Here is a 17,160-nt window from a genome sequence, read left to right on the forward strand (position 1 = left end):
AAACTGATGATTTTTCATTAGTATGCAATCTGTATGACATCAGTTTTTACATGAACAAGTTCATAAAAAATAAAGGACAAATACAGTTTCCGATCTTCAAAATTGTTATATAGCAACGAAAAATGCATGACATCCTGATGGTAACCTGTATGTGATCTGTTTTTTATGCACCTATGGGCCTATTAATGGGCGAGTCTGATCCAGAACACAAGTCAATGTAGTGTGCGGTTGTAATTTACATGCAGACCATTGGTACATGTTTTAAAACATTCATTTGAACTTCAACATTGTCTTGCATTGGTAGGTGTGCTGTCCGTATGCTATCAGTTTTGCATACGGACGGCACATGGATGTTTAATACATTAGTCTGAATGAGCCCTAATGCAACTACGTCTATTGAAACTTCTACTACTACATTTACTACTATGACTAATGCAACTACGTCTATTGAAACGTCTACCACTACATTTACTACTATGACTACTACTTCTACTTCATCTACCACTACAACCTCTACTACTACTTCTACTACTACTGCTATTTCTACTACAATTTTTACTACTACTACTATGACCACTAGTACTACTACTAGTATTAATACTTCTACTACTACTTTTACTAGTACTACTATGACTACTACTACTACTACTACGACTACTACAACCTCTATTACGTCTTCTACTACTACTGCTACTATTTTTACTACTACTACTATTTCTACTACTACCACTATGACTACTACTTCTTCTACTAGTATTGCTACTTCTACTACCACTACTTCTTTACTAGTACTAGTATGACTACTACATCTTCTACAAGTATTACTACTTCTACTACTATGACTACTACTTTTACTACTAGTATTACTACTACTACAATTTCTACTCCTACTACTAGTACTACTACTACCACTACTGCTACTACTATGTCTACTACTTCTACTACTACTACTACAACAGCTTCTAAGGCTATTACTACTTACCACTACTACTTTTTTACTTTTACTACTACTACTTCCACTACTGCTACTACTAATTATACTATTACTACAAGTACTACTAAGGCTATTACTGCTACTGCTTACCACTACTATTTTTCTACTTACACTGCTACTTATGCAACAACTACTATTTATAATATTAATAGTTTTAAAAACTTTTGATTTATTAGTTTCCATTTTTTAGGAAACTACTTTTATTGTTGCATATGACTATTATAAATATCAGATAAATATTATATATAGACTATTTTCTTTTTTTTCAACAGGCACCACTTCTGCTCACAATGGACAAGTTTGTAGTACGTGGGGCAATTACTATTTTAAGACCTTTGACGGTGATATATTTTATTTCCCGGGAACATGTAACTATCTGTATTCATCAAACTGCAAGAGCAACTTTGAGGACTTTAACATCCAGATAAGGCGGGAAATCAAAAATAGCCTTCCAACTATCAGCCATATCAGTGTGAAGATTGATGGAATTTATATAGAATTACAAAATAGCACTATAGCAATTAATGGACAACCGTGAGTATATTTCATGATACAAGTTTACAATTCTATTATCAATGTTTGCTTAATTAGCCAGCACTGTCCGGGATACAATTTTATCTAATGGTTTCAGCCTTTGAAAACTAACTCAGCCGTACTCACCTTCCCTGGCTCCAATGTTACCTCTGGCGGTGCTCCGCTTTTTTGTTGACAGGCTGTAACGGTGAAATCACCATTACAACAAATGTGACCACTGCAGCTAATCTCTACACTCAGTGATCTACCAATGAGAAGAGTGATTGGCAATAATATTATACTGATTGTTTGGGTAACAGAAATACAGTATCAGAATATAATAAGTACAGCTTAAAGAATATACTGTATCAGCTTTTGGAATAATGTTTGCATTGCTCATTTCTATTAAAAATTGAAACGCAAACTTGTATATACTCTTGATTAAAAGGTATCCCACTGATTTGTGTATAACAGTTTCTCCACAATAGAAGTATTCAGTTCATGTGCCAATACTTTAATAAAATGTAGGAAAGATTTTTATATATTGATTTTTTGTTTTTACTTTACCTTTGTGTTATGCCGTGTACAGGGTGGATCTTCCCTACAGCTATTCTGGAGTCCAGATTGGCAGGAGTGGCATTTACATTAAAATTGCTACACGTTTAGGTCTTCAGTTTATGTGGAATGAAGATGACGCTCTTTTGGTAATTATCACAATTTTTTGTGTAGCACATAAAGAGACACTTGCTTAGAAACAGAATATTTTTCATAAACAAATGTCACCATCCATCTTCAGTGTGTTAAAAATTAAAGGGTTTACCCTGGACAACTGTATTTCATTTTTTTACTATGGGCGTAAGAACTAACAGGCAGGTAGTTGTTAACTACCTGCCTATTGTGCCCAGTGCCAACCTCTGCTGGCACAGAGTGGTCACAGACCGCTCCTACCAGTGATTTAGTTTCTTCCGCTGACTGCAGTGGTTTCTCTTTCGATCTGCTCTGTTGATGGGGCGTGACTGCTGACGTTATGCTGATTGACTGCTGACTTCCCGCTATCAATCAGCATGACGTCGACAGTCACGCTCTATTGACAGAGCAGCATGGAAGAACAAGAGTTGCTCTGTTGATGTGGAGCAGCTGAATCGCTGGCAGGAGCGGTCAATGACCACTCTGAGCTGGCACTGAGTAAAGCAGGTAGGTTCTTCTCTCTGTTACCAACTACCTGCTTCCATCTTTTTATGCCCATAGTAAAAAAAAAAACAAAATGGTCTTAGATAGCCTATTTAAGGATATTATTTGTCTTCAAATAGGGAGATCTGGACTTTCCAGACAGAAGGCAGAGATGGTATACTACATTTAAGAATGGAGAGAAATAGCCCAGCCTTGTCAATGCATAATGTTCATTTGGTGAAATTTTCTTACAAACTTTTTAAACTAAAATTTCAAGAAAGGATGAAAGGAATGTAAATTATGTTTAAACCTAGGGGAGTCCCTATTATATGAAAACTCCTCCTGTGAACAGTTCACATTTATGTGGAGCTTACTATGCATTAGACCAGTAGTCCCCAACCATTCTGTCCTTGATAGCCACATCCAGCTCTGTGAGAGGGTTGCAAGCCACATCCAGCCCTGAGAGAGGATCGTGAGCCATTTTCAGCTCCCGCCCCGCTTACATTAGTGGCAATCAAAGCCTCCATTATGGGTATAATGATAACCAAAGCTTTTCCACAGAAATCACCCCAAAGCAATATACCAAGATACAAGGGTTCCAACAATACCCCCATTCATTACTCTCCCATCAAGCACTTTAAACACACTGTCGCATCCAACTTCAAGCACCTCCTCTGACAGGTAGAATCAGCCTATCTCCAGCATACCAATACTTAAATTATCTCTAAACTTCTAAGATCAGTATGTGTGTATCCAGATTTGCTCTTCTGCTTGCTAGACATGGAGCTAATACACCAAGCTGGCAGACAGCTGTGAGCCACACATCATAGGCCGGCGAGCCACATGTGGCTCCCGAGCTACAGGTTGGGGACCCTGCATTAGAGCATTGGGGCACAAATACCTTTTCTGGTCTGAAAGGCAAATTGTTATATTTAGCCATTCCCAAGGGTCACTGTAAAACTTCTAAAGCATATGCCGTGCTTGCCATTTCTAGGATTCCCATTTATTGTGAAAACGTGAATTCTCTTCTCATTTCTCATTTGCATTCTCTAAAGCAGAGCTGCACAACCTGAGGTCCTGGGGACTCATGAGCTCTGCAATGCCATCCTTTGATGCCCCAAACCATATGGATGTCATGCAGTTGTCTGGATGAAACTAACAGATCACGAGGCGGAAAAAATGAGGGGTTGATAAAATGGAATTTATACACAAAAGTAACTTTTAAACAATTAGTGTTAGTAACTTTGCAATTTAACACTAGAAGGAATAACAAGTTTAGAATAAACAAGGAAGTCTTTCACTACTTCATTTTAGGGTCATTTTCACAAAGGTGGAGCGCCCAGTCTTGGGAGTAACCACATGAGTTCTCACTCAAAGCTCTGGCCTTAGCGGGGGGTCACCGCGTTTTTCTGCTAGGCCGCAAGTCTATTCCTGCCGTAGTCTAGTAAAGCCTGTTGAGCCTCCCATGCACCTCCCATCCGGTACTCCTAATGCCAGCCAACCTCGGTACCGTTGATGATAGCTGGAAGTGACGTCAGGCGGTGACCGGTAACTGGGTGGCGTAAGACTCACCGCTGAGGCCTGTTACATTGGTCTCTGCGGTGTCTCTGGAGCAGATCTGCCCTGCTCCCTTTCCCTCGTGGTTGGGAGTGCAAGGCTTTTATACTAGGTAAGGCTTTCCTGTGGGTCACCTGATCCACCAGTCCAGCACATAAGGTAGCTCCACCTGAAAATCTTTCCGCACACTTGAATTCCCTTTGATTTCGGCTGGCCAGCAGATGGCAGCCTCTCCTCATCAATGGCACATCTTGCAAGTGTTCTCCAGATATGAAATGGCTTCTTGTTACATGGACACAAAAATGCTTTTCTTATAGGTTAACTATATGCGGGCAGTCACACACAGATAAGTAGTGGCAAGTAGCTGAGGAACAGGGACTCGTCAGTATTAATGGTGTACCATGTAGACATCTCTAGAAGCCATATATAACAGGAGAATGGGGTGTCTTGACCAGGTAGACTTCCATGAATGTATTCTCTCCAATATAGTTTATGGACTTTGAAAAAAATTGGACAGTAAGCACAAAACCCATAATCTTTTGTAGAGAGTCATGTGCATACATTACCTCTTCCTCAGTAGGGCATATTCACACCGTTTTTACAAGGTTTTAGAATCTATTTCCAAATCCCTTTAGAAAAGTGGAGGAAAGTGACCTGTAAGTATAATTTGCACCTACCAGACATTGAAGGTAGACACACTTTTGATATACCACAAATGTCACAGAAGTTAGTACAACTTTAATTTTTTTTTCTGCCTTTGGAATTGGTTCATTATGACAATGTGGCCCTGGAACAAAATAAGTTGTGCACCCCTGCTCTAAAGGAATAGACAATGTTGAGTACGTCAGGTGATGAAATAATTGATTGTTTCACTACTCTCGTAAAAATAGAATGCAGATAGTACCAATCATACATGGTCACCTCTCCACCTTATCTACTCTTCATTGGAATGCTGCTCAAGATTCAGGAGACCCCCATTCTACTAATGTGGAAACCACAGACTGCATAGTGCATAATTCGCTACACGCTACTTCTCTGTGATATGGAAAATAAATAATCAGTCAAAAGACACCGGCAAGCAACCATGACTGATATGATTGGAGGCTGCATCAAATAGGATGGTGGGCCACATCTAGCCCCTGGGTTGATATATTTATATATATATATGAGATGACATGTAAGACAGATTCTGTAACCTGGTAGGCTCAGTTTTATGTCTAATATATTTCCAATACAGTCACCAAACAATGGTCACACTTCATCCTGCTGCTTCCCCAATTTCTTTTTAAGTTCCGTACGCTCAGTTCCTTGGCATCCTATAAAGTAATTTCCTCCCCCAACAAACAGTAAGGATTCCTATATTGTCTCTACCATTAGGTAGTTATTATCTTTGTGCCCGATAGTAACAACACCAATTCTTTTTGCCTCCTTGCAGTAATATGCCCTATGTGCCCTCCACTAACCAAAAAGTTCCCCTTTTCTATCATGCTTCCACATAGCGATAATATCCATTTGTACCCCTCATGTGATAATATTGCACCCTTTGAATCTTTAAGGCCACAGTAAGGGCTAGTGACATTTCCATGGCTTTTTCGAACAAGTGCTTTCCTTTCTATTCATGAATAGCACTCATACCTATGATATTCTGCTGGACTGTGCACATGTCCAATTTTTCCTCAGACCGAGTGGTCCATGGAAAAAATTGGAGATATGTCCAATTTTGATTCGAATGTTGGATCAAAATCAGATTGGTATAATATTTAAAATATAAAATATAACCTTTAATTGATTCCTTTAAAAACATATATTAAACACAGAGATACAAAACGAATATAACCATGTGCCAAAGTGCAATTGTGCAGTGCTCTATTAAAAACAAACCGTGTTGTACTTTCCAGGTATCATATGGCCCAGGACAATGCCGTATTATTAATGTCCAGGTGTCCCCTCATACCTAGATTCTTATGGGTTTATTGGTTATATTCGTTTTGTATCTCTGTGTTTAATATATGTTTTTAAAGGAATCAATTAAAGGTTATATTTTATATTTTAAATATTATACCAATTTGCTACATCTATTGATCTGATATTGGTTTGAGATACCCCCGCTATATAGTTGGATCAAAATCAGCAATGCAAGTCTATGGATCTGTGAAAAAAATCAGACAGCACTTAGATGACAGACTGGAGAAGGTGAAGAATCTCATTTTTCTCTTCCACGTCCAAGAAAGACTGGTACCACTCTGATCAAAGCCTAAACAGAACAGTTGGACTGTTCTTCTTGGTTGTGGAGAAATCTGCAGACTCGGTGCAGGCTGCATGATGCAGTTATGTTATTTTACTCTCTGTACTTTGGACCTGTGGAGCTTGTGCCCTAGATATCTGGTTCTAGAAATGCCCCGATACTGATTAGTATATGTGGTGAGCTCCCCTTGAAGTAGTGGACACATAGCATTTGAAGCTCTGTCATAGGCACCAATGCACTCAAAAACGCCTTTTAAATTATGGAAAAGATGTGGCTCATAAGTGGAGAAAGATCCACAATTTGCTATAAGACATATTGCAAACTTTCTTGTATTCACTTATAAAATTGCTTTATGCAAAGTTTGTTGAGCAGACAGTGAACTTTTAAGAAGGCCTAGTCATTTTCTCAAGGAAATAAAACCTCAAATTTAATTGTATTTCTGATATTCTACATTTTAGTTGGAGCTGGATCCAAAATTTGCCAACCAGACATGTGGTCTTTGTGGAGATTTCAATGGAATTCCAATTTACAATGAGTTCATCACCAACAGTAAGTTATCAGTAGTATAACACATGCATCATTCATGCAACATTTTGGAAGGGGCTACTGACATGTGACAAATCTAACCCTTTCACTACCTTTGATATACTTGTATGCAGTATCCCTTCCTTTGATGTAGGCTCATATGTTAAGCCCACATATTTCCCCCGACACTTGCCTCTAGTGCCGCTAACAGCTGCGGGTGGATCGGTGCACTGCCACAGCTGTTGACCAGTTAAGTGCCGACATCAATCACTGTCAGCGAGATTTAACACGTGTCGGCCGGAAGCACTTCATTCATCCCTCCCATTGGCACTCCCATCATGTGATCACGGGGTGCTGATGGGTTGTCACAACAGACAGAGGTCTGCTGATGATCATCGTACCGGTCATTACGATCCTCCTGTGAACGCCGGCCTGTGACCGGCTTTCATACCAGATCATGATTTCTGCTATACAGAGCAAGGACTGAAGCACTGCTATGTCTAGCACAGGTGATCAGACAATTGCAACTTCAAGTCTCCTATGTGGACTATTAAATGCAGAAAAAAGTAAAAAAAAGTTTTTAAATATATGAAAAAAATACTCAAAACCTCAAATCACCCCCTTTCATCGCATTAAAATAAAACAACTAAAAAAAATGAAAACAGACACATTTGATATCACTGCGCTGGGAAATGTCTGATCTATCAAAATATAAAATAAATTAATCTGATCGGTAAATGGCTTAGCGAGAATAAAAAATCAAAACGCCAGAATTATGTTATTTTGTTCCTCCGGTACATTGCAATAAAATGCAATAAGAGGCAATCAAAATATCGTATCTACCCCAAAATGGCATGATTAAAAATATCATCTCATGGCGCTAAAGATAAGCCCTCACACAGGTCCAAATCCCCAAAAAATAAATTGTTATGGGTCTCAGAAAATGGCAACAGAGCAAAATTATTTTTCTTACCAACTTCCTAAAGTTTTTTCACCACCCAAATATAAAACAAACTATACAAGTTTAGTATATGCACATTATTTTGATCAAAATTATGTTTACTAAATACCCTCATTATTATTATTACCTTTATGCATTATTTGCAGTATATTTTTTACTTTTAGTTCAGGATATTTGTGTGTTTTTTGCTTTTTGTTTTCTCTGGTTAATGGTCATGTGTAAATATGCACTTACATTGTGCATACACATTAACTTACTTTTCTCAGTTCAGATTTGTTTTTTATTCATTTCATTGTGCATTCAGTGCATATATGGGTGTGACCGCCCTCTTTCTGAGCTGGGAAAGCCATCCAGTCTGGCCTAAGCTGTTACAAGTGGTTCAGCCGCTCGACCCTTATTCACATTCACGCCACTTGGCAAGTGAAAAGGTTTTAAATACTAGAGTAGGGACTGTCCCACAAGGGTTGCCGTGACGTGGCGGGATGGCTTGTACATTATTTTGATCAAAATTATGTTTACTAAATACCCTTATTATTATTATTATTACCTTTATGCATTATTTGCAGTATATTTTTTACTTTTAGTTCAGGATATTTGTGTGTTTTTTGCTTTTTGTTTTCTCTGGTTAATGGTCATGTGTAAATATGCACTTACATTGTACATACACATTAACTTACTTTTCTCAGTTCAGATTTGTTTTTTATTTTTTTTTATTGTTTTTTATTGTTTTTTATTAAGTTTAGTATATGCGTATTCATACTGGTAAATAAAAAACTCAAAAAACAATTGTAGAATTGCACTTTTTTTGCAATTTCAACGCACTTGGATATTTTTTTTTTTTTTTACTTTTCCAGTACAAACGAATGGTGTCATTCAAAATTACAACTCGTCCCGCAAAAAACAAGCCCTCATATGGATACCTGGTCAACATTATAAAAAGTTATGCCTCTTGGAAGAAAGGGAGGAAAAAACTAAAATGAAAACAAAAGTAAAAAAAAAATGGAAGTAGCCGGGGTATTAAAGGGCTTAAAGCGTCAAGTTGTCAAAATGCCATTTTTCCAATGTATAGAATTATTTATCTTATGATATTAATGAAAAATCTCCTCCGTTGTCTCATAATTATATTATTTTTAACAGCTGTTCAAGTGTCTTCAAATCAGTTTGGAAATATGCAGAAACTAAATGGACCTCAGGAAGCTTGCCAGGATGTGACAGAAGTGGCCCAGAGTAACTGCACAGACTCTGTAAGTAAATAGATTGTGGCTAGATTATAAAAAGGTGCGTACAAGAGGGTGGTTACCGAGCGAAAATCTCCCTCTTGTGATTTTTTTCTCCTGGCTGCTGCCTGCCACCTGCAGGTGAAAAGCTAACATTAGATCTGAGATGTATAACTTTTATATATAACTTTCACTTGCAAATGGCAGACAGTATTACATAAATGTGTGTTTGAGCATGTCTGAGTATACAGTATATACTATAAATATTAGTGTATATACACACATGATCAAAATGGTTGGTACCCATTGTTTAATAACAGAAAAACCCACAATGGTCACAGAAATAACTTGAATCTGACAAAAGTAATAATAAATCAAAAATCTATGAAAATCAACAAATGAAAGTCAGACATTGTTTTCAGCCATGCTTCCACGGAATTTAAAAAATAAAACTCATGAAATAGGCCTGGACAGAAATTATGGTTCCCTTAACTTAATATTTTGTTGCACAACCTTTTGAGGCAATCACTGCAATCAAATGATTCCTGTAACTGTCAATGAGACTTCTGCAACTCTCGAAAGGCATTTTGGCCCACTGCTCCAGTCGTCTCGTGTTTGAAGGCTGCCTTTTCCAGACAGCATGTTTCAGCTCTTTCCAAAGATGCTCATTAGGATTTAGGTCAGGGCTCATAGAAGACTACTTCAGAATAGTCCAATGTTTTTCTCTTAGCCATTCGTGGGTATTTTCAGCTGTGTGTTTTGGGTCATTATCCATGACCTGCAACTGAGACCAAGTTTTCTGACGCTGGGCAGCACATTTCTCTGTAAAATACCTTGATAATCGTGAGATTTCATTGTACTCCACACAGATTCTAGACACCCTGTGCCAGACGCAGCAAAGCAGCCCAAGAACATAACAGAGCCTCCTCCATGTTTCACAGTAGGAACAGTGTTCTTTTCTTCATATGCTTCATTTTTCCGTCTGTGAACATAGTGATGATTTGCCTTGCCAAAAAGTTCCATTTTTATCTCATCTGTCCATAGGACATTCTCCCAGAAGCTTTGTGGCTTGTCAACATGTAGTTTGGAAAATTCCAGTATGGCTTTTTTATGATTTTTATTCAACAATGGTGTCCTCCTTTGTCGTCTCCCATGAAGTCCACTTTGGCTCATACAATGACGGATGGTGCGATCTGACACTGATGTTCCTTGAGCTTGAAGTTCACCTTTAATCTGTTTAGAAGTTTTTCTGGGCTCTTTTGTTACCATTCGTATTATCCGTGTCTTTGATTTGTCATCAATTTTCCTCCTGCGGCGACATCCAGAGAGGTTGGCTACAGTCCCATGGAGCTTAAATTTCAGAATAATATGTGCAACTGTAGTCACAGAAACATCAAGCTGCTTGGAGATGGTCTTATAACTTACCTTTAACATGTTTGTCTAGAACTTTCTTTTTAATCTCCTGAGACAGCTCTTTTCTTCGCTTCCTGATTTTTTTTTTTTATTTTCACGGCTCTACTTTATAAACTTCTGTGAAGCACTTTGGGGTTCAAAGTGCTCACCACACCTCTAGCTCCCTGGGGAGTCTAGTTTCCAAAATGGGGTGACTTGTGGGGGGTTTCTACTGTTTAGGCACATCAGGGGCTCTGCAAACGCAACATGACGCCTGCAGACCATTCCATCAAAGTCTGCATTCCAAAACGGCGCTCTTTCCCTTTCATGCTCTGCCATGCGCCCAAACAGTGGTTCCAACCCACATATGGGGTATCAGCGTACTCAGGAAAAATTGCACAACAACTTTTGGGGTCCTATTTCTCCTGTTACCCTTGTGATAATAAAAATTTTGGGGCAAAAAGATCATTTTTGTGGAAAACAATATGATTTTTTTATTTTACGGCTCTATGTTATAAACTTCTATGAAGTCCTTGGGGGTTCAAAGTGCTCACCACACATCTAGATAAGTTCCTTGGGGGGTCTAGTTTCCAAAATGTTGTCACTTGTAGGGGGTTTCCACTGTTTAGGCACATCAGGGGCTCTCCAAACACGACATGGCGTCCAATCTCAATTCCAGCCAATTTTGCACTGAAAAAGTCATACGGCGATCCTTCCCTTCCGAACTCTGCCATGCACCCAAACAGTGGTTTACCCCCCACATAAGGGGTATCAGCGTACTCAGGACAAATTGCACAATAACTTTTGGGGTCCTGTTACCCTTGAGAAAATAAAAATTGGGGATGAAAAGATCATTTTTGTGGAAAAAATATGATTTTTTTAATTTTACGCCTCTACGTTATAAACTTCTGTGACGCCCTTGGGGGTTCAAAGTGCTCACAACACATTTAAATAAGTTCCTTTAGGGGTCTAGTTTCCAAAATGGGGTCACTTGTGGGGTGTTTCCACTGTTTAGTTACATCAGGGGCTCTCCAAATGCGACATGGCCTCCGCTCTCGATTACTGCCAATTTGATATTCAAAACCTCAAATGATGCTCCTTCCCTTCTGAGCACTGCCGTGCGCCTAAAGATTGGTCTTCCTCCACACATGGGTTTTCGGTGTACTCAGGAGAAATTGCACAACAAATATTGTGGTTCATTTTCTCCTGAAACCCTTGACAAAATAAAAAAAAATTGTGTCCGACGTAAAATTTTTGGGAAAAAAGTTGAACGTTCATTTTTCCTTCCACATTACTTCAATTCTTGTGAAGTACCTAAAGGGTTAATAAACTTCTTGAATGTGGTTTTAAACACCTTGAGTGGTGCAGTTTTTAGAATAGTGCCACTTTTGGGTATTTTTGTTATATTGACCCCCCAAACTCACTTCAAATATGATGTGGTCCCTAAAAAAATGATTTTGCAAATTTTGCTGGAAAAATGAGAAATCGCTGGTCAACTTTTAACCCTTATAATGTCCTAACAAAAGAATATTAAGTTTCCAAAATTGTGCTGATGTAAAGCTGACATGTGGGAAATGTTAGGGAAATGTTAGTTGTTAACTATTTTGTGTGACATCACTCCCTGATTTAAGGGTACAAAAATTAAAAGTTTGGAAATTGCAAAATTTTCAAAATTTTCGCCATATTTCCATTTTTTCATAAATAAACGCAAGTCCTATCGAAGAAATTTTATCACTAACATTAAGTACAATGTGTCACGAAAAAATAATCTCAGAATCAGTGGGATCCATTGAAGCGTTGCAGAGTTATAACCACATAAAGTGACAGGGGTCCGATTTCAAAATTAAGGCCTGGTCATTAACCTACAAAGTGGCTTGATCCTTAAGGGATTAATAAGAAGCACAATGCAATGTTTTGCTCGTTTTTACAAGCATTTTGTTATTGTAACCATTAGTGAACTTGAGGAACCCCTTTCATCTTGACTTCTTGAAAAACTTTTATGCTCCATCAGAGCGCAAAAACTCAAGATAAAGTGATAAAACAAAATTAATCTCATTAGCTTCAATGGTTAATTATGACAGTATGACATATTTAATATTTAAGGGGTTTTCAAGGACTCCACTATTCACAACCTATCCTTAGGTCATCAATATCCAATTGGTCTTTTACCTAACCCTTCCACTGATCAAGTGAATGGGACTGTGTTGCATTACCAGTTATAAAATAATGGATTTCAAATACTGAAAAGGACATGGGGCTAGCTCGAGCGATAGGGTCATATAGTTAGTGGAGGTCCTGGGAGTCCGAGCCCCACGGATAGGACGTTTTTACCACATTGACAATAAATTACAGCTTGCTTGACTTTTTGAGCTAGTTTGCCTCTAACAGATAGTTTACATTTCAAATTATATTAGACATATTTCAAATTATAAGGTATCTGTTAAAAAATGTTGGTTAAAAAATATTTATCCCTAGTTAAAAGGGTATTCTTAGGTTATTAAATGGCTTTAGTTAGACAACAAGAAAATATGCAAGTTTGAAATTGAGTTGCTTTTTCTATCTACTTTCATTCTCCTGCTGTGACAGCTTATATCTTACATAGTGCGCAGCTTTTTTTCCAAGTAGCTCCAAGAGCCTGGCTGAGTATGGTTAGGGGGTACATTTCAAGAGAGGAGTTAACTCCTAACTTCCCAGCCACCATTGCCCAGCCTACAGATTTATATACAGTAGTTAACTTCTCCCCTCCTTCCTCCTCCTAAATCCCGCAGCCGACTACATCGACCTCTTCCAGAGCAGTTCTCCCAATCACTGCTCTCACTTTCCTGAGACATGTGTTTGTTCAAATGCCCTGTTATCTCTATATGTGAATATAGTGATAATAATGTAGGCACAGAACAAACACTGACAGACTTTAAATGTGAGAAAGCAGGATGAAGGTCCTGACCAGAACTGTCATTCAAAAAGGAGCTCCTCCCTTTCCCTAAACAGAAAATAATCAGACTGCAGAGTTGCTCATGAGACAATTAGAGAATACCTCTTAGTATTCAAATATGACCAAATTGACCCTAATCCAAGCCCTTACGAACATAAACTGTAACTACATCACTGGACATTTCAGTACATACAGCAGATTCTGATTGCATTGTGATTTGGTTCCTTGTCGTGCTCCTATTGTGTCTGCATTTTTGTCAACAGGGTAGAATATGCGAGATGGTCTTGAGAGGCACAGCCTTTACACAATGTAACTCTTTGGTGGATCCAGCTCAGTATATTGATGCCTGTGTCCAGGATCTTTGCAGATGTGCAGAAGATGATTTAGGATTTTGCTTATGTAACACCTTTTCCGAATATTCCCGTCAATGTACCCACGCTGGTGGAGCTCCAGAAAACTGGAGGACTGCTCAACTCTGTCGTAAGTGCCATTGCATTCACTTTCTAGATCAATGTAAAAAAAAAAAAATGACAAAGAGACTAATTCAACTTGCAGAATAACAAAACATGGTTAATAAGGATGATATGCTGATTTTTGTTTTTTATTTTTTTCTAGGGGTTTATTGAGTTTTAGTAAATTAACTTCCATTCAGACTGATATTTTTTTCTTTTCACAGCATTGTCATGTAACTATAACATGGAGTACAGGGAATGTGGCAGCTCCTGTCCCAATACTTGCACCAATCCTGAGCGGTCATTAGTTTGTGACAGTCATTGTACAGATGGATGCTTCTGCCCAGCAGGTAGGTTCCTGTGTATTGATTAGCCATTTACTATTAAAATGTATAAACCTTATTTGTCGACACAAACATTAGCTTACTAAAAATTTTAAATAAACCAACAAGTGACCTTTCTTTTTCATTGGAGACAGGATGGATGTGTCATAGAAAGCACTGCTGATGAAGGATCCAAAGCGAAATATTCTTGGAAGGATGTAAAGTGCAGGTTTTAAGAGTCAACGCGTTTCGAGGTCACACGATCTCTTCTGCATGACCTCGAAATGCGTTGACTTTTAAAACCTGCATATTAAATCCTTCCAAGTATATTTCGCTTTGGATCCTTCATCAGTAGAACTTTTTATGACACCTCCATCCCGTCTCCATTCTCAAGTTGGTCCTTCTGTGACCGGTGTCCAGCAGCAGCTGACATACACTTGTTTTAACATTGCTTCTGTACAACCTTACCAAGTGAGCTGTTTTCATTTTTCTAATAATCCTGTGACATTGGATAAGACCCTATTGTGCGTTCTTGTTCATCAGTTCTTTCTTCCAACTTTCTTTTAAATTGTGGTTTTAGTATCTATAAGTATCTATTCTAAGGTTTCGGCTACAAGTAGCACACTGCCATCACAGTCAAAATCATTACATTGAGTTAAAATTTTGAAATCATTATCTAATTTGCAAAACCTGAAATTCTAGATGGCAAAAACTAATGTAATCTTGATACTGACATTCCTTTTCTCTTTCAGGAACGGTTTTCGATGACATAGACAACTCTGGATGTGTTCCTGTACAGCAGTGTTCTTGTACTTACAATGGACAGGTTTACACATCTGGCACCGGATACTCAGCCCAGTGTCGTTCCTGGTAAATCATAATTAGTTTCTTCTAGTTATTAATCTATTACTGTTTCTTTGTCCATAGAAGAAAAAATCTTGGAATTATTTAACTCACAGGACGGCCAGACATGTTACTGATGTGTAAATGGTGTAAAAATGCAAACAAAGTTTTTAAAACATCTTGTACTATTCAGTATGGAGTATGAGCGAAACGTGCACAAATCCCCAGACATACACGACTTGGCTGCTATCAATGAAGTTATTAATGGTTGTCTGAGGAATGTGCGGCGCCTGCTAGGGCCGGGGGTACTCGGTCCCGGGCTGGTCAGTTCTTCAGGGGATGTCACAGCAGCAGTAACCCGGTCCATGGCCCTGGGTGTGCAATAAAATGAAGATGACTTTGGGGAATAAAGATGGGAATAAGTCATGACGCCACCCGTGCTGTTCGGCAATGATGATATGGCCGACGCTGCAGTTCAGATCCTCTGGGCAGTTGGTGATGCAGCACAGTTGGTACAGCTTTCCACAGGTAGAGCTAGGCCCCAGGGCAGTTATGATGTAAAATATGATGTGGTGGTTGTAATGCAAGGCAGGTGACGCTGTAAATAAGTCAAAGGACACAGTGGAGTGGAGTCTTCTTCCAGTTACAATCCCCAGCTGGGGTGCTGTGTCCTCTTGGTCGGTGATCCAGCCAGCTCTCAGGTAATTTGGGGTACACTGTACCTGAACTCCCTTCTGATGTTCCTTTCCTGGCTGTCTCACTGTGCTGGCTCCCGTCTCTCCTGCCCTGTGCCTCACACACAGTGTCCCAAGCCAGCAGCCTCGGATCCTGTCTGGCGATGTGATCTTGGTCCCCTTGATCCTATGTGGCTGCCTTTTCAGCAAATGTGTGTGGATTTGGCTGTCACACATGCAGATACTACAGCCTCCGGTTTTCTAGCTGAGTCCTCAGTTTCTCCACTAATCTAGGGCCGGTCCCCTACTACGACCTGGTCCCTCCACCCGACTACAGTCGGCATGGATTCGGGTGCCACGGGTGGATTCCTCACTTCTCGTGCCCCTAGGACCCCTTCTTTCTCTTCTCACTCTTCTCTAGTCTAGGGACAAGCTCCTCACTTCTCCAGTCCCAAGCACCAACTGAAACTACTCCTGTAACTGTCACTCCCTTTTACTCCTCCTCTTCTCCACTAATCTAGGGCCGATCCCCTACTACGACCTGGTCCCTCCACCCGACTACAGTCGGCATGAATTCGGGTGCCACGGGTGGATTCCTCACTTCTCGTGCCCCTAGGACCTCTTCTTTCTCTTCTCACTCTTCTCTAGTCTAGGGACAAGCTCCTCACTTCTCCAGTCCCAAGCACCAACTGAAACTACTCCTGTAACTGTCACTCCATTTTACTCCTCCTCTTCTCCACTTTCTCCACCCACACCCTCTACCTAGTCCCGCCCTGGCCTGGAGAGGTCTGGTGTTGGGTATTAGTGTGTGGGTACGGGGTAGTGTCCCCTCCTTACCTGAGAGTGGAGTACCACACCTCTGGCTGAGGTGCAGTACCTCTGTGGCGACTGGACCCTCAGGGGTGCCACAAGTGCTCTGCCACACTGAATTCACATGGGAAAATCATCAAGATTTGCTACTGGCAGCTTCCTATGCAATTGGTGACCAATGACGTCCTGTGTTTAATGGGAGACAAGTCGGGAGACGCTGCTGGCCTGAGTAGCATGGCTGTTAACACAAGCAACATACGACCTAGCACTGTTGTGTTGAAAAGCGTCTGTTGGGAGACTTTGGATAAGTGGCCATACCGCTGGATCCACAACCAAATCAGTGTAAAAGCTGATTGGCTACTGTACATTATGTGACCTCACATCATTATCCCGGCAACAGGGCCAGCGTGATATTCCTTCATAAAGGCTTCTTCATGGTGTTGCCCAAGTGGTCTCCAGATCAATCTCCAGCTACCATTACGTCCAAGTCTAAAGTGGGACTCATCATTTGCATATCATTAACGTCTATTGATACTGTGATTTTCATAATTC

At 39.6% G+C, this 17,160-nt stretch overlaps 1 protein-coding gene across 1 annotated transcript in view; it reads left to right on the forward strand.

Moving 5' to 3' along the window:
• Positions 1 to 796: 796 nt before the first annotated feature.
• LOC141058128 (uncharacterized) overlaps positions 797 to 17,160 on the forward strand; it is a 132,319-nt gene continuing 115,955 nt past the window's right edge. Inside the window, exons 1-8 of the mRNA XM_073554287.1 lie at positions 797 to 818; positions 1,267 to 1,528; positions 2,097 to 2,211; positions 6,938 to 7,028; positions 9,103 to 9,209; positions 13,770 to 13,986; positions 14,183 to 14,308; positions 15,034 to 15,151. Coding sequence (XP_073410388.1) covers positions 797 to 818; positions 1,267 to 1,528; positions 2,097 to 2,211; positions 6,938 to 7,028; positions 9,103 to 9,209; positions 13,770 to 13,986; positions 14,183 to 14,308; positions 15,034 to 15,151 — 1,058 coding nt within the window. The remainder of the gene's footprint in view (positions 819 to 1,266; positions 1,529 to 2,096; positions 2,212 to 6,937; positions 7,029 to 9,102; positions 9,210 to 13,769; positions 13,987 to 14,182; positions 14,309 to 15,033; positions 15,152 to 17,160) is intronic.

Source organism: Dendrobates tinctorius, unplaced genomic scaffold (genome assembly GCF_039654945.1).
Source record: "Dendrobates tinctorius isolate UK_male_01 unplaced genomic scaffold, ASM3965494v1 ptg000211l, whole genome shotgun sequence".
NCBI lineage: Eukaryota > Metazoa > Chordata > Amphibia > Anura > Dendrobatidae > Dendrobates > Dendrobates tinctorius.